The 18,464-nt window shown below is 34.9% G+C and overlaps 2 protein-coding genes across 3 annotated transcripts; both read right to left on the reverse strand.

The window, feature by feature from the left end:
• Positions 1-1,045: 1,045 nt before the first annotated feature.
• LOC109003760 lies at positions 1,046-4,969 on the reverse strand. 2 transcript variants are annotated; one of them, XM_018982041.2, is made up of 8 exons: positions 4,713-4,969; positions 3,851-4,012; positions 3,449-3,687; positions 3,157-3,364; positions 2,951-3,043; positions 2,762-2,857; positions 2,044-2,659; positions 1,046-1,352 (listed from the first exon to the last, which is right to left on the reverse strand). In XM_018982041.2, exons 4-7 carry the CDS (start codon positions 3,289-3,291, stop codon positions 2,297-2,299), a joined length of 687 nt encoding a protein of 228 aa, XP_018837586.2. In that variant the 5' UTR covers positions 3,292-3,364; positions 3,449-3,687; positions 3,851-4,012; positions 4,713-4,969; the 3' UTR covers positions 1,046-1,352; positions 2,044-2,296. The 2 variants fall into 2 exon arrangements, with proteins under 2 accessions (XP_018837586.2, XP_035549689.1); XM_035693796.1 differs by lacking the exon at positions 4,713-4,969 and having other exon boundaries at positions 3,799-4,697.
• Positions 4,970-8,670: 3,701 nt separating this feature from the next.
• Positions 8,671-10,191, reverse strand: LOC109003749. Its single transcript, XM_035693859.1, has one exon. The coding sequence runs from the start codon at positions 10,189-10,191 to the stop codon at positions 8,671-8,673; it is 1,521 nt and encodes a 506-aa protein (XP_035549752.1).
• Positions 10,192-18,464: the final 8,273 nt, after the last annotated feature.

Genomic DNA, 18,464 nt, shown 5'->3' on the forward strand with positions numbered 1-18,464 from the left:
GGCGCCTGTTGGCTGCATGATATATCTTTGAAAAACATGATATTGCTTAATGTTTGTTACATTGAAATTTTGAATGGCTCTCCCACCAAAAAGCTTAAAAAAAAGAAAGAGAGAGAATAGAAAAGAAACCCCACAACGGTGCCATGCAATATTTAGGGCAACCAGCTTGTAGCTAGATGTTTGAATCGATCCATCATGATCACGAGTACTTCATGATCATGTGCAGGTTTTATTAAAAATATTCAAAAATTACTGTATGTAACATGCTACAACAGAATGTAGTTTTTCCCGCGACCATGTCTGTCTATAATACTCAGATTTAATGCCACAAATGACTTTTTCTGGCATTATCTAGTCGTGGCAACATCGTCAGAAATAACTGGCCCAACATACTACTATATCTTGCGAACTCTATTTCTGTCCCAAAAAGGCTCTTTTCTGGCATTACCAAATCCTCAGATAAAGCATACATTCGCCCAGGAAAAGGTGGCCCAGCAGGTGGTCTCTTCGCTAGGAAAAAGTAATTATGGTGACTTGCCAGAAATGTATTTCCCATATTGGATTTCCGTCCATAATATATATGCCAGAATTAACCTCATTTTATTTGTAACCAAATTGTATCGTCAGAAATACTTTTTTCCCAGCGGTTTGTAATTGTCAGATTTATAGAGTTGTGGCATATATAGGTTCTTCAAAAACACGCAACATCTATAAAAATTATTCACCAGAAATAATAATTTTTGACAGGAACACAATGTCAGAAACGGTCTTCCAGATAATCCATTAAATAGATCAATTCAAGACATGCTTAACATACCGAAAAAAATATATTATTATTATTATTATTTTTTTTGTACAATTAATGCCACGGCTTACATTCAGATTTTATGTACTTGGTTCAGTATATGCAGATTTTATACTTGTAAGTGCATGGCTTACATTCAATATTTATGGACATGCACAAATCTGTCTTAAGCCGTAAACTACATCTATAGTGTTAACCAGAAGTGGCCAGCATAAATCCAAAATTATACCCAAAACGTAAGAACAGAAAGGGGAGCTAGATTAGCGTACATGCATATATTAAAATGGTACATCGTTTCATTGCATTTCACCAGCATGCACATATTTACATAAAACATGCAGTGGTGCAGGCTACACAAAATAACAAGCATGTATTAACTTAAAGCCTGATCGTGCATCTCATACATGAAGTTTTGGGATGTTCATTCTACATCCTTACATGAAGATCTTCCTAAACTGCATGCATGGAGGCTTGGATTCTTGGTTCTTTGTTCTGCTCAGGCACTCCAATTCTACCTTGTGGGATCTTTAGTCCCTATAACAGATAGCTGCAATATTGGATAAAGTTTGTCAAATATTATGTAAAAGTTCCCCAATTCTAGACTCAGAACCAGAATTATGTAAAAGGTCCCCAACAACTAATTATTTTCATCTCCTTTATAATAATGTAACTTCAAAACAGAGGAGGTGTAATGTGTAAAATCACCAACAGTTGTCCATAGTGTGTGCTTATGAATTAACACTAACATTGATAGAGAAATATAAAAAGCAAAAATGCATATTAGTCTATTATAAATAAATGTTAATACATGAAGTTGATAAATGTGTAACATCTAATGCAAATCATTCAAGCTTCATCCACCTATTTGACAGTCATTAGAATATAGTTCTGACTTTTTAACACTATTCCCAGAGTTTGTGAAAAGTCCATATATTGGTTGGAACACATCTCATTAACACTCAAATACTAGTTCTGGTGCCCTCGATTCATAGTCAACCCACTATCACTTTAGCATTTTAGTATTGACAGACCATCATTCAACTGGTCACTACAAAGAATATACTTTCCATGTCAAAGTTATGAACTTGATTTATGAACTACAATTCAGTTAACTTTCCTTATAAAGATCATGTAGTCATCTAACATGATGACTTCTAAAAAATGCAAGTAAAATAGCAGTGTGCAATTTTAGGGAAATGACATTAAAAAACTGGCTAGCATTAGGGAAAATATCATACCTGTACCATGCTAACCCATGCAAGATGCCTTTGTAAATACTATATTTCCATGGGCCTACTATCAAAAGGATACATGCTCTTTACTTAAATCTTTGTCTTGGCATAATTCACCACTTCCAACCAAGTCCCCACAAAACACCCAATATCAATTTTAAACAAAAGGATGCACCCAGATTTTACTTCTACTCCAACAACTTCAAAAAAGTTCAACATGATCAAAAAAACTCCCCACATCCCCATTATTGGAGGAAGGCTATGCATCTCCCGGAGTCTCCCGTTGAGACTCCCTCTGTGACTCCAATTCTGTAACACGGCTATTCAGCCTGTCAAATTCTTCAAAACAAGCTTGCATTTTTGAGACATCAACCATAAACGTCTCAAGTTTCCTCTTGAAGCCCTCCGCCTCAGCCTTGTTCTTCTCATTCTCCTCCCTAAGTCGTATAAACTCTCTATTGGACAACAATGATTCAGATGGTTTAGGTATAACTAAGTGGCCTAACCCTCTAACATAGCCCAATCGAGATCCCAAAACCTCCTTGAACACAGCATTTGCATTTGCATTATCATCCCCCGCATCTTCTGGTGGCATCTCATTCAACAGCTCCACCATCATATTCTACATTAGAATATAAGCATATCAGTTCTAGGCATTAACCATGTGAATAATCTCTATATATGTCTAGCAAAAAGTAAACGGTCCACATCTGAATTCACTCACGTAATTTTGCTCAGCAGCTTCAGTGACAAATCTCCCCTTTTTTCTAGACCAATGCACCTCTTTGTAAAAAGTAACATAATTCGGAGCTTGTTCCCGCTTCAATGAGTTAACAAACCTTATTAGTACATTCCACAAATGATATGAGTTAGAAATTAAACACAAAAATAAGTATGGGTTTAATGCTTTTACCTTTTCCTCCATTAGCCTAACAAAAGACTTCCTGCCACCCGTGTGATTTATCCTTTGATTGGACCTATTTTGTTTGTTCCGCGCAGATAGGTTCTACAATTAAAACAGGTTGTTGAATGTTATTTTGTATGAAATGATAAAACCTTTAATAACTAATAAAAACCAGCTAATAAACTTTAAAGGAATAGCATAAGAAAAGTTGTTGCCTTAAAGTCTTCACTCCCCCATCTCTCACACAAACATTGCCAAACAGCCTTGTCCACCAACTGTCCCTCCAGAAATTGCAGCTTCATGTGTATCATACTCCATGTACTTGCAGTGCAGTAGGTAGTGATAATCATTATATTTTTGAGCAAGTGCTATTGCCACTGTCTCTCGATAGTTGCTTTTGGTCCAATCCAATACAAAATTAGCCTATTAAAAACATTGACAAATTATATAAAGTTAAGTAAATACACTTGGATTCAATAAATTGGGCTTATGTGACACAATTCTTACTCGGACACGATCCGTTAGCTCATCCTTGTTCTGTTTATCAACACGACTCCAACTTGCATGTCGCATGTCTGCATAAACTTTCACAATCCAGGTCACGCTTGTTGAAAACATTGTCGCATTCTGACATGATACTCCTCTTTGGCCATCCTTAATTTCTACTGCTATTTTGCCAAATTTGCGAATGCGATCAAATTCTGTGCTTCTAGCCGATCCCCGTCCACGTTTTTTCTCGGGTGGAGCTAGAAAAGAAGACCACAGAATTATAATAATATGTTTAAAACAAGGATAGTAATTGCTGAATATTTATAATATTACTAGTAACACATGTATGAGTGGATTAATCTCTATACCTACAGGGACATCAATGTTAGACAATGATGCCTCATTAGCTGGAATTCTCACCTCCTCAGGGATCTCACTCGGTCCTTCAGTCTCCGCATCCGAAAATGAAATTCTCTCGTCTCTTAGCATGTGTGCTCAAAGCAGAGTTTCTGTTCCTCTACCACGAGCTGCTGCGCGATTGCCAGCACGCCCACCTTGTAAATTCTTGGTTCCTCTCATAGGCTGAACCATTATATAACCAACCACAACCCAAGTTTGTGGTTGGTTATATACAAGTAATGGAAAAATTAGTCTGAACTATATGGGTTACCAACCACAAATTAGCTTATAGAGAGTGATTAACCAAGTGAGAAAAAAACCACGTTAACCAAGTATATATAAGAATACTTATATCTGTATAAACTATACATTACCAAGTATCTAATAATGTCTAAAAAATGAGCAATACCACCCAGTTTTTACCCAAAGTGTAGAGACCTACTTGAAATGCATCAAAGTATAATATGTATCGAAAAATGTAAACTGAAAATTTCAAATAAGCACATTTAATGGCAAAGTCCTGGCATGTTAGTGCTGAAAAAAGTGTGCATGATCTTCTGATTATAAGGTAGAACCCTAGTACTAGTTGAAGCTCAAAACAAATATATTGCTTGATAATCCTGGAGAGAGCCCACCTACTAAATGCTTAAAAATAAAATAGATTTCACATGCATATAGTCCTACCATCGACACTTTAAGAGTGCTTAATAAACTGGTAACATTTTTTTCAAAACCGTAACCCATCCACCTCATTTTGTAAAGCTGAACAATTGTGTTTCTTGCGAACCCAACCATATTATTTGAGGCTTTCAGAAATATCATTACACATTATCTGATTAACCCATTGTTGAGCAGTGGAGATTAAAGGTAATGGAGGACTTACTTCTTGGTGTTCAGAAAATATCCTGCCCTCTACTGAGTGCTGAGATGTGTTGAACTTGGTGTTGTTGTAGTGCTAGTCAGCAATTGTTTATCAGATAATCCTCAGTTTGTCACAATTGCCTAAGTGAAAAACTGAGTTTCCGAGACTTGGTGAAGGAAATAATGGAACTAACCCTCAATCTAACCATGTATTCACTTTTACCATGGTAAAAGGGTAGTAGCTGCCAGCAGGTATACCAACCCTCATACAGCCTGTCTGAAGAGACTGTTCTTTGAAAGTGGAGCCAAAATATTTCAGTTTCCCACGTAAATGAACCCCTCTTACCGCGCCTTGTTTGAGGCCTCAGTTTCCAGTCCACGTTTTGGTTTGATAGTACTTGGGCAACAGGACAGTTTGGTTGGTCATGAATATACTTGTTTTTGTATGAATACTACTTGGGCGAGACATTTTGGGCCATTGGTAATTATTTTGGCCTTAATACAAAACATAACAATTGCTCCATTTATAATATAGCTGGAACCATTAACATTATTTCAACCACAAATCCATTAACATTATAGTTGGACTAAATGCACCTAAAGCCTACCAACGGCCCAGGTTCCATTTAAAACCATTAACCTTATTTCATTTAAAACCATTAACATTATAGCTGGACTAAATGCTCCTCAAGCCTACCAACGACCCAGGTTCCTTTTAGACTTTTTAACATTATTGAAATTTGTTTTTTTTTGCTCCAATTTCATACCTGTATTTCTAAATTTCATTTGTTGGGTTTATATTATATACATGAAGTTATTGATGAGATATAGACACCAATTGACATCAATTAGAATTATATGTCCAACCTTTGCCTGCCATTAAATAGGAAAAATTGACTAATAAAATGTAATAAGAGAAGTTTCCCAAATTATAGGCTGTATTTTGTCCAGTTCTATACCATTCCAACGAGATCTTACAACTTTTGCTCCTAGAAAAAAACATCTCTGCACTTATGGTTAGGATACCAATTTTTTGATTTATTTCCATCATTTTTCATTCATATTAATGATTTTAAATTAATATGACATGAAGTAGAAAAGGAATCAGCCTTTCTAGACAGAAATGATACTCTCGATGGTTGCTTTGACATTATTGTTCCATGGCACAAGTACGCACATGTATGCTCAATCAAATGGAAAAAGTATATATTCCAAACCATATATACTTGCCATTGTTGACACATCATGGCAACAAGCTTCAGGACAGTTTGCTATATAGTACATTCCAAAAACATACATAGTAGAGCTGGTTGTTTCCATAACTCCAATGCAATCATACCTAATCAGATTTAACACTTCTAAATGCCATTTTCTAGCATCTTTTACCATTAGTTCCCAGGACTGATTTTTTTTTAATTTTTTTAAGTCATTAGTTCCTAGTTTCATCTTCCCTAGTCTTTGTATTCCAATTCACATAATAGAGATACATGGTAGCCAAGGTTGAAAGAATATTTCACACACATCATAAACATGTTTTTTTCACCATTCCAAGGACTATCAACATTTTCTTCTCACTGAATATTCATAATAGCAAGGAAGTCAACCTATTAGTGGTCAATAAGTAGTTTTCAAAAATATCACCTGTTGAGTTCTACAACAAATATTTATTTCTAATATGACATGTGATCTGATATATTCAGTCAAAGCTTATCATGCCATTTTCACACATTTTCTGATATCTACATAACAGAAATGACAATATCCAGCAATTCGAGTTGTATATATAAAGTATAGCAATTTTCTGATCATTATATTTATGCAAATCAACTAGTAGTTAGAATTGAATCTGTCTTTAGTCAATGTCTGTTTCTGAACTCGAATGGAAATCTTCCTCATCATCATCCTCATAATGGTCAATATTGGGATCATCGTCAAAAGTGTCACCGTCCACCTCATCGTCAATAAAAGTATGGTCGATATCATTCCCAACATCACTGTGTACCGTATTTAAGTCATTAACTGCAACTGGTTCTTCATCCTCTCGATGCAATTGATTCACCAAACCACTATCACTTTGATTGACTGTACCATAATCATTGGTAGCATCTTCCTCTTGATATGCCTCACCATCATAGGAGTCCTCACCTTCGTCTAGGGCCGTTGGGATCGATGGAATGTCGTACACATTCCTGTTGGTTATCTTTTGTACCACTTTCCAATTTCCACTTATACTTGGGTCTTTTAAGGTAAAAAACTTGTGAGCACTGACAAGCAAGGGCGAACGGCTCATCCTGATACCATTTTCTAGATGTATTCACACTTGTAACATGGTCACCTACACGTATGCCTCGTCTAGGATCACCAACGTCCCACCAATCACATTTAAACAAGTATACAAGATGCCAGCCCATGTAGCATAATTCCAATATATCTGTCAACACACCATAGAAATCAACCGAGTTGGACTGATGTACTCCTTGTACAACGACCCCACTATTTTGTGTACGTCGGTGTTGTTCACGGTCCTTTGTGTGAAACCTAATTCCATTCATTATGCATCCACTGTATGACCCAACCCATGGATCTGGTCCGCATGCCAGAGCATAAACTTCATCTGTAACTTCACCCGGGTTTGAGTTGCGCAATTCTCGAATCTGTAATTTTCATTGATAATAATTGTAAGCGTCTTATGTGAAGAAATGAAATATGCACTGTGTAGAAATGAAAGTGTCAACAATTATGTAAGTAATGTTCATGACTTACATGGTTCTTGAACCAGTTGGGAAATTCTGTTTGGTGCCTACGATCAACGTTGTTAGTGTCCTCTTCTTTCATCTTGTCATAGTGTTGTCTGCACATAGAGACAAGTAGAATAGTATAATTACTTTTTAAAAAAGTATACAAGATGAAGGTTGAGTATGAAATTTTGGTATAGAGTACTATCGTACTTACTCTAGGTACTGTTCAATCTCAGGACAGTTGTTGAGCACGTACCACTCCGCTTTTGCAAAAAGCGGATCATCCAACCTTTTAGAAGAGGACGAACCCATCAGCCGAACCTTTTGAGAGAAAACAAACAAACTTCCCTCTTGATGGTCTTGACCGACATCTACATTTCGTTCCTCTCTATTAAAAGTTGTCTCAATGTCATGGAGATAAGTTGAACAAAATGTAAGGCATTCCACATGAACATAGGCCTCGGCAATTGAGCCTTCTGGACGGGCTTTATTTTTGACATAACGCTTGAACTTTCCTAAATACCTTTCGAAAGGATACATCCACCTATATTGCACAGGTCCCGCAAGTAAGGCTTCGTGTGGCAAATGGATGGCGAGATGCACCATTATATCAAAAAATGTAGGTGGAAATATCATTTCCAGTTTACAAAGAAGAATAGAGATGTCAGTTTGTAGCCTTTGTATGACATCAATGCATAATGCCCGTGCACACAATTTTTTGAAAAATGTACTTAACTCAGTCAAAGCTTGTCGAATATCACTCGTAAAGTATCCACCAATCACAACTGGAAGTAATCTTTGCATAAAAATATGACAATCATGACTTTTCATGCCTAAGATCTTTGATTCACTAACGTTAACACATCGAGCAATGTTTGAGGCAAAACCATCAGGAAACTTAACATTTACCAACCACTCGCAAAAAGATCTCTTCTCCAGTTTATTTAACTGGTAACATGCCAACCTCATCGCATAACGATCACCATCCTGTTGTAAGTGTAATTCTTTTCGTATGCCAAGGTTGGCTAAATCCCTTCGTGCATTGGCGGAGTCCTTACTTTTTCCATCAATATTCATCAAAGTGCCTAATATGCTATCGCAGATGTTCTTCTCAATATGCATGACGTCGAGGTTATGCCTCAAACCTAAGGAAGACCAATAAGGTAGCTCAAAAAATATACTTCTTTTTGTCCAATTCAACTCATTGGCTGTGCGTTTCCTCTTCTTTGTAGTTTTCCCAAACTATACATCTGTCACTTCTTTCAACTGTTCCATTATAGCATCTCCTGACAAATGTATAGGTTGATGCCGATAATCCGTATTACCATTAAAATCAACCTTTTTAGATCTCCACCTGTGCCCTGCCGACAACCACCGACGATGACCCATGTAACAATGCTTTCGCCCATAGACCAACCACAATGAATCTGTCTCATCATTGCATGTTGGACATGCCAGCTTTCCCTTTGTGCTCCACCCAGAAAGATTAGCATACGCTGGAAAGTCATTAATGGTCCATAGTAATGCGGCATGTAAGCGAAACCTAGATGAGGTAGAGGCATCGTATGTATTAACTCCATCTTCCCACAAATATTTCAATTCGTCAATTAAAGGGCGTAGATAGACGTCAATATCATTACCAGGTGCTTTTGGGCCAGGGATTAGCAAAGATAGTATAAGGTATGGATCTTTCATGCATAACCAAGGGGGCAAGTTATAAGGTACGAGTATCATTGGCCATATACTGTATGGTTTAGCTATATTGTTAAATGGGTTAAAACCATCACTAGCTAAACCGATTCTCACATTACGAGAATTTGAGGCAAATGTAGGATAATGGAGATCAAAATCTTTCCAGACCTTCGAATCTGCAGGATGCCTCATGACATTATCATCGTTGACCCGTTCAGAAGCATGCCATTTCATTGCGACGGCAGTCTTACTTGACACAAATAGTCTTTGCAACCTTGGGATCAAAGGAAAATATCTCAGCACTTTTTGTGGAATTTTCTTTACCTTATTAGTGCTTAACACCCACCTCGGAGTGTTGCATTTAGGGCACTTCTCTTTATCAGAATGTTCATTCCAAAAAAGAACACAATCATTCAAACAAGCATCTATCTTGGTGTAATTAAAGCCGAGGCTATGTTCCAAGCGGCATGCCTCATTGTATGAGTCAGGGAGAAGAGTATTAGGAAATGCATCTTTCAACAACTTGATAACCATGTTAAAGGATTTAACACTCCAACCACCAACTGTCTTGATATGAAGCAACTTTACGATAAATGATAGCTTTGAGAACTTTAGGCACGATGGATAGAGTGGACGACGTGCATCTTCTAACAAGTCAGCAAAGTTGGCACCTGGACCCCCTTCTGATACACCATGAGTAGGTCTTTGAACGCTGTCTGAGTGGTCCATAGAGGCTCCATGCTGAATGTCATCCAGCATCTCATCCATATCATCAATGTAGCCATCATTCAAGCTTGTCTCATCACCAGAATTTGAGGAACTAACACCCAATACTTCATCCTCACCGTGGAATATCCAGGCCTTATAAGAAGGATCAATCCCTATGATAAATAAATGGTCTTCGACCACATTTATTGGTTGGAAGAACATATTACGGCATCTACGACACGGACACCTAATGTCAACTCCTCCGGGTGCATGTTCCCGAGCCATAGCGATGAACTGGTTAACCCCCGATGCATATTCGTTAGACACAAATCTATCTTCAATATCCATCCACGTCTTGTCCATCTAGATATGATGCCACAAATGAAAGTGTGAAATGTAATCTCTATTGATGAATGTACAAAGTTCGAAACAAATAGCAAAATAACGAAAGACAAAATAAAAACAATTAAGCAAGTTGTTATTCTACTTGCTTAAGCCTATATCTATTTAATAAAAAAAAAAACCTGGATAACGAAATGGAAAGACTTCACTCAAGGACTATAATGACAGTTGTTGTCCGGGACTCTCCCCTATAATTTGGATATTTCATGTTGATATAGGACCAATATCAACATGGTATACATTGTAAGGACAAAGTAAAGAATATAGTGTACAGTGTAGGATATCTTAGATGGTTCAGGAAATGGCCTAGCCATAGCCAAGCTTCCAAGTTTGGCTAGAATATTAACTTTTGACTATACCAAATGACTTTTAGCTAGGTGAGTCCACATTGGACTAGTCATATTAAAGTGAAAATAAGAATATAATATTATATAGTTTAATAATATTTTATTGCATTTTGAAATTGTATATTTTGGCTGGAACACTTCATAAATAAGTAGAAAAAAGCAAAATATCTGCCCCAAGAAAGATCTAACACAATGTGAAAATTTTAACAGGTTCCAGCTAAATTTTAACGCATTTAGCGCATACAAACAGTCTACAAATATGCAGAAAAATAGTATAGAAATAAAAGTCATCATAAATAAGATAAACTTGTTGTTCTGTTTTGCTGATCTAGTATGCAAAGTGCCCAAACTGGTATGCATGTGTTCTGTTTTGCAAAGAAAAACACCTGCTAACATTTTATTCTGATCTGGTATGCATGTGCTCTAGTTTTGGGTGTGCTCACATGAGAGGTAGACAAACAGACATTCAAAAGAGCCCAATGGCTTGAAACTTTATAAGGCAGGCATTTATTACTAAATTATATACATCACAACCCAAAAACAATTTACAAAGTACTTCAGGTATGCCTAAATTTTCAGGTTAGTAGTGTTCACCAAATACTATTAGTTTGTATCTTTTCTTAGCCTTTTCTCACAAACACGATAAACCAAATTATTTATACATAAAAAGTAATCTAAACACAAATTATTTATATATACAGATTAGGATACCTTGGATTCAAAGGTCTTCAACAAAATAAATGAAACAAACAATTTAGTTTAATAAAAGATTGGGTCTAAGTCGAAAATTTTGAGATAACATATGATGACTTCAGAAATTTTATTTTTACAACTAAAAACACTACACAGCTGTATAAAAATGATTGATTTACGGAAACAACACAGTTGTATAAAAATGAAACTACAGTTGTACTATTTCCCACATATATTGTTAGTGCTATTTGTTACTGCTATTTCCCACTCGGGCAGGGCTTCGATAAGTAGTTCTTACTCCTTGGAGGCAAGTGGTATCGATAAAAGTAGAGCTACTAAATGCAAGTTGTGGAGGAAAGCTTCAAACAAAGTTCTGATCGAACTAAACTGCTTAATCAAACAAAACAAAACAGGGTTGCATTATAAACTCCACATCTAAAAACTAAAATACCATATGATTCCCCAACCCAACTATATCATTGTATAAAGGTAAGAAAAACTAAAAGATGGGAGTAAACACAATCCCTGTCATTTTGCTGTGAGTATCGACAACTTCACAGCATAATGTTTCTCTATTTTGCCTTGGGAGCAATGTCTAAATAACAAACCACGTCAGTGAAAGATACACTAAATTTAATAGGAATTTAGTCCAACTTCAACAACTAGACCATAAAATTATATGATGCCAGTTTGTGAAAAATTTTCCCAGTACCTTTAAAAAACAATATTCTGACTTGTAAAGACTAAACCACCAGAGAGTTAACTCTAAACCAAATGCAGCCAGAAAATGTAAAAACAAATTGTTCTTTTCAACCAAATGCAGCCAGAAAATCTACAAACAAATTGTTCATTTCACTTGGTATTTTCCCATCCAACAAATGTCCATTACATGCAATTAATAGAGTTGTCAAACAGAGGAGGATAATGGTTCTTTTAATTGAAATAAGCACATTCAATTGACGTTCATGGGATGTTCAACTATGTCTATGACTAAATTTCAGGTAACCAAAATAAAAAATATAACATTTAATAATCGTATATTATTAAACTAACAGATTGCATGAACTATCTACTAAGGAAATAAATAGGGAAACAATAAAACTTGAGAGTAAATGATTGGGCTGACCTTGCTGGATTCGCCCTAGATCCCTACGGTATAGGAATATAGTTCAATCGATATCAAGCACTAATTAGTGTCGAGGATCGCAACTCGCAAGCTCGCCACATAAATTCTTCATCCACAATTGATTCTCGTGTGTGAGGATGGCCTGAGTTGTAGAAATTGTTGTCGATTTCAACAATCAACTAAGTCGGCTAGCTAAAGTTTGGGATGGATTTCGGCACAGATGGTGACTGAGAATGGGAGAGAGGGTTTTATCGGTGTAGGTTTTTGAACAAAACCCAATATGGAGAATCGTGGTGGCTGTTACGAGAAGGTGGTGGTAAACTGTGGAGGTCAACTGGTTAGGGCATGGGTTTTCTAGAATCTCGCGGGAGGAGATCTTTCGCGAGAAGGAGAAGAGGCAGAGGGAGAGGAAAGAGAAAAATGTGGGTATAATTACAACATAAAGTTTATTGCAGCGACAATAGCTGCCCCAATAAACTTGTTGACAACTTAATTAGCAAGCGTCTAACTATTACTGCCGCGGAAGACTAAAACGCGTTGTAATATATCAATTATGTCCATAGCTTTTACGGTCACACTAATTTTTGCCGGAAAAAGATACTTTTTGTGGCCAAATTCTGAGACGTCGCAAGTTTAGTGTCTCAACAGGACAAGCAGCCTTTTTGCCGCCAGATTTTTGTTGCCGGAAAAAAAAGTGGCCGCAAAAGCCACTTTTTGTTGTAGTGACAGAACTCTTTCTATTTATTATCATTATCGTGGATTCGTAGTCATGTTTAAATTAATTAACCATGCACATGGAAAGAAAAACAAGGCAGTATCATCCAACCAAAGAGAAGAAAAGAAGGCGAATTATACATAGATCAGGCCGTCACTCACGGTTTTGAATTTGGAATATTTGAAATGACGATATCATGCATGCATGCAAATAAAAAGAATTACCTGTCAACTTCTATCGATTGGTAATTAATAAATAGTACTCTCTCTCTCTCTCTCTCCTCTCTCTCTCTCATTTGAATTCAAAAGTGAAAAAGTGCATGCATGGGATCCTGTACTTTTGGAGAGAAGCTGCATGCATGGAAGTATTAAATTAATAATTTTAAGGAAATCTTAATTTGATGTTTTATACCCGCATTAATATTGAATATAAATAAATAACAAAGAAATCATGAAAATATCAAACTCTATGGATCTATTAATAATATTAAAAAATTTAATTTGATTGTGAATGAATTAAGTATTAAATTAATAATTCAGAGTACTGTCTAATTCTAATGGTTATATAATTATAACCACAAACTAACCCTCGATATATATATATATATATATATATATATATATTTATATACACTTAAATAGCTTAATTAATTTGCATGCTGACTATCAAGGAAAACCCTAGAGTTGTTTTATTTAATTATAAGTCTAGTATAAACCCACAATATTAGGAATCTAATCATGTGTCATGTGGGTCATCGAAAATGATACTCTTTCATAAAGTTCACAGCCATCATGAATTGCAAAAGGGATCGAGGTAGTGAAATGCTTGAATTGGGGACAAGTTATTTAATTTGCCTACTTCTTTCAAACTTGCAACACAAACAGCTAGCTAGTTGTTGCTCTCTCACAAATAATGACAATATATGTCCGCATATATTGTTTTTCAAGCTGTCATCGATCCCTAGCTTGTTAATTATCTTGCTTATGGTTCACCATTTCTGAAGTACTGTATTAACTTCAAACAAATTAACATAAAACACCTCACTGCCATGACCAGCTATAACTCATAGAGCACACAAAAGGCCCAATCCAATGAGTCTAACGAAGAATTGGTATGGCCTAGACCTACTCTTCCTAATTTACAGTTTGAAAAAAGATTTTTTCAAACCCAATTTTCCGTTTCTACTGATAAATTGTATGAATGGAATATTGATGGACTCTCTAAATAAGAAATTTTCAATACCTTGAATAAAATGTTCATGGTTGCAAATGACTATGTTAATAACAACAGTCTTAGTCAAACTGAGACCATTGATCTATTATACTACATGATTTTCTAGTATGCTTCAACATTGGTGGGATAAACATCTCCCAAGAGAAGCAAAAGAAACTATTCAGAATGCAGTTAAGCATGATGATGATGTTTTACCTATTTTTTATACTACCATAGGAAAGGGGTATCCCTGATGATGTTAATACTTTGATCTATACTATCTTTAAACATTTTGTTGAAACTTCCTCCAACATTACTAATCATCTTAGTGATTATTTGAATAATTTGAGATGTTGTCAAATGTCTGATTATAGATGGTATCAAGATGTTTTTGTTTCTGGAGTTATGCTTGGGGATGATAGTCACAAACCCTACTGGAGAGAAAAGTTCATTGATGGATTACCACATTTATTTGCTTGCAAAGTTAAGGATAAGCTTACTGATATCTCGGGACTTCTTGATTATGATGATTACACTTATGATAATATTATCAGTACAATTAAGAAGCTTGGTATTAGTATGTGTAATGATTAAAAAATGCTTTGTCAACATATTAAGAATAGTAAGAAAGTCAAATATGAAATGGGTAATTTCTGTGAACAATTTGACATTCCTCCTAACTATTGCTCCTTCTAGACAGAAGCACTAGTGTTTTGATAAATCTAGTAATTACAAAACTCACGCTAAGAAAAATTATACTAAGCGTGATGAATTTTATAAGAAACGTATTTCTTCTAATAAGAAAAAACCTTTTTATAAGGAAAATACTTCCAAAAAGCCTCTTATTATTAAACCCATTTATGATAAGATTGATAAGATCAAATTGATCTATTATTTAGCCTACATCTTGAATATCGTCACTGAAGAAAAATGGAGAACTATATATATATATATATATATATATATATATATATAATAGACCTCATATCCATACTCCCTTGTAAGTTGGATAAAGACCTCTTGTTTATGCGAACTCCAAAACTTAAAAGTGGGAGAGAGAACTTGAGATAAATTTCCTGAATTCCATAACCAAGATTATTGAATGCCCAAGAATGGTGAACCAAAAGGCTTATTATGATATATATGATCGTGATTATAATATTTGAGAAATTATTTGTATAAATTTTAAATAGACAAACCTCATATAGGCCATTATAAAAAAAATGGATCTCACCTTAAAAAAAGTGTAAAAGAAACTATTCCTTATTAGTGGAATCGGCCACTTTTTTACATAAGACTTATATAAGATTTGTCTCTTTGAAGTTTGTATCTAGCATTACTCTTATAATATATATAATACTAATTATAAATTAAACACACACACAGAGAAAAAAATATCATGTACTGCTAGTCATAGGGACAGAACGCAAGCAAATTGAGCGGCCTGGAATGTATCTTGATATGGTTCCTATCGTAGCTCATCTATTGGGCAAGCAAAAAAATATCTACGTCCCATGCAGGCTCGTGCATGGCTGCATGCCAGCTTAATTCTGAGATTACGTAGGATCTAGCTGGGAAATTTCGTGTTGATGCACACAAAGTTATGTACGTAGATGCATGCATCCCTTCTTAAAAATATCTCCCATTAACTTTAAAGATATTTCTACTGATGGCTGATTTCTTCATAATTCTTTAATCTTGGAAGTTTCTGAAGTACTGATATTTTGAGAATATAGGATTCTCCAATCTCGCAGAATGCGCGCTTCAGCATATATATAAAGTTTATCCACAACATTACATATTTTCATCAATTTTAAATAACTAGTAAGTCTTTTAGAATAAAAACAATTAAGAGTTCATCTTGGCATTCAATATGTCCAGCATATAATGGTGCACTACTATAATAACTTCTTATTGATAATGGATTTCACTGTCATAACTTTTACAAATTGGCATCACTATATTATATATATATTTATATATATATATATATATATATATATATATAATATCCCAACAATTTTTTCTCAACCTTTGAATAAGTTGATTAAATTCCTAGCATTCAAAACCTGTTGAAATTTTGTTGTAAACATTGGCAAAGAAGAATATCAACGATTTCCATAACTTCATTTATAAATTTAAAATAAGTATTAATTCATATGATGCTATCGCATTATTAGTTGATGAAGCATCCCGGCCACATTGATTATATCATGAGTTTCTATTACCAATAATACTTTTATGAATCGAGCAAGCGGGACCAAACATTTTTATTAAGCTATAAATTGACAAAAAAAAAATAGTAGAACCCAACCCAACCCAACTGTGTTAGAGCACCGAATTACAAATAACATAGGACTTAAAAATAAAACAACTGAACCAAATGAAGCCAAAGGATAGTTTGGAATTAACTCCCCAACCTCCAAATACCTACTGCAGATGTGGTAGTTCCAGCAATATATCATATATGTATTATCTCAAAAAAAGAACGTACCTGTGTAGCATGGGAAATATTTTACTAGTCTCAAACTCTTCAAAATTCAATTCTGGGTTTTCCTGTACTTTCCTTCTGATTCCCACATCCTCGATCAAATTTTATGTATATGTCTTTATTTCCAACCTCAATAAATAATGAATTTCATGGCATTTCAGCAAGTATTTTGAAAAAATCTTCTAACCAGAAAATCATGTGCTTGAAACAAATGGCAAAAACCATTAAGAACCCAAAAGTCACTTGGTCAAGAAATACAAGACAACTAGCCAATCACAGCAATCCCATGATAATAAAAATATCTAATTTAATAAAAAATCAATAACTGATACAAAATCAAAATAAAAACAACCCTTGTCATAAATGCACTTCATATGAAAAAAACAAATTGCACTTATATTTTCATAAGTACTAAGATCCTATTAGAAAGCCCATAAGAACATAACCCAAGTAGATGGGATTCGTTCAAGATAAATGAATGGGAAAAGCAAACATATGTACAAAACCTGTCCAATTAAGACCCAACATTATTATCATGCTTTTTAACTCCACTACAACTCCAATATCATTTAATTCCAACACTTCAACACAATCCATCTCCATCCAAAGATCATACATTAACACCAAACATCTCAATACAATGCATTTATGTAGCATTTAACAAAGTCAAGCATAATTATGCAATTACAGACCATTTCTACACTCATTGGACAAATACTAATGTAATCAATGAGTAAATATTGAATGTGTCCATTACATAACTATGATACAAATATGAAATTACTCTTGAAACCCATGAACCTACTATTACTAAATCCACAGTCCACTTAAACTCAACATACAACAAACTAACACAATCACATAGCTTCACAATCTCAACCATGGCCTCCCTTGATTCAGGAAATCCAACACCACAACACAACTACACACTTAATCCCATCACTTCACAAATACCATTCACAATCAATAAGCCTATCAACAATGAATAGAACACACACATTCAATCCATCATCCAATTAAATTCAATATGTAACACGACACAAAATATACATACTAAATCCATAGTCCATTTAAACTCCACACACAAAAAACTAACACAACCCCATATCTCAAAATCCCCATGCTCCACCTACAACTCCATTTCAACCCCAACCGTCACAATCACTATATTCAGTCAACATGCCCATTTCAAAACTTTACAACACGCATATTCAATTTATCATCCATTTAAACTCAATGTACAACAAAGCCAAATAATCACATAGCTTCACGAATTTCAAATCGATACTATAATCATGATTCACAATTTCAAAATCTCCACAATCTCAACCAAGCATACATACACACCATACCCCTTTATCACTTGACATAAGCTAAACCAACACAATCATATAGCTCCAAAATATCACAACCTTCACATCACTATTCTTAGTTCATTGAAACTAATACATTCAATATATATATAAATATGCTCATCTCATTTATACACCAATCCTAAACACAATCATAAAGATTTATAAACTTTATTCATGGCTCAATACAATTCCAACCAAGTATAACACAACTTGCCTATGTTCAAGCATTCAAATACAATATCATTTAATCAAGTGTAATTATTAATCTAAGAGATAGGGAAATATGGGTTATACC

This window comes from Juglans regia, chromosome 9 (assembly GCF_001411555.2).
Source record: "Juglans regia cultivar Chandler chromosome 9, Walnut 2.0, whole genome shotgun sequence".
NCBI lineage: Eukaryota > Viridiplantae > Streptophyta > Magnoliopsida > Fagales > Juglandaceae > Juglans > Juglans regia.

Coding starts and splice junctions, on each gene's coding strand:
- LOC109003760 (XM_018982041.2), bottom strand. CDS start 3,291: ATGATTATCACTACCTACTGCACTGCAAGTACATGGAGTATGATACAC. Junction 3,044..3,156: donor GGGGGAGTGAAGACTTTAAG/GCAACAACTTTT, acceptor TTTTAATTGTAG/AACCTATCTGCGCGGAACAA. Junction 2,660..2,761: donor AAGCTGCTGAGCAAAATTAC/GTGAGTGAATTC, acceptor ATTCTAATGTAG/AATATGATGGTGGAGCTGTT.
- LOC109003749 (XM_035693859.1), bottom strand. CDS start 10,191: ATGGACAAGACGTGGATGGATATTGAAGATAGATTTGTGTCTAACGAA.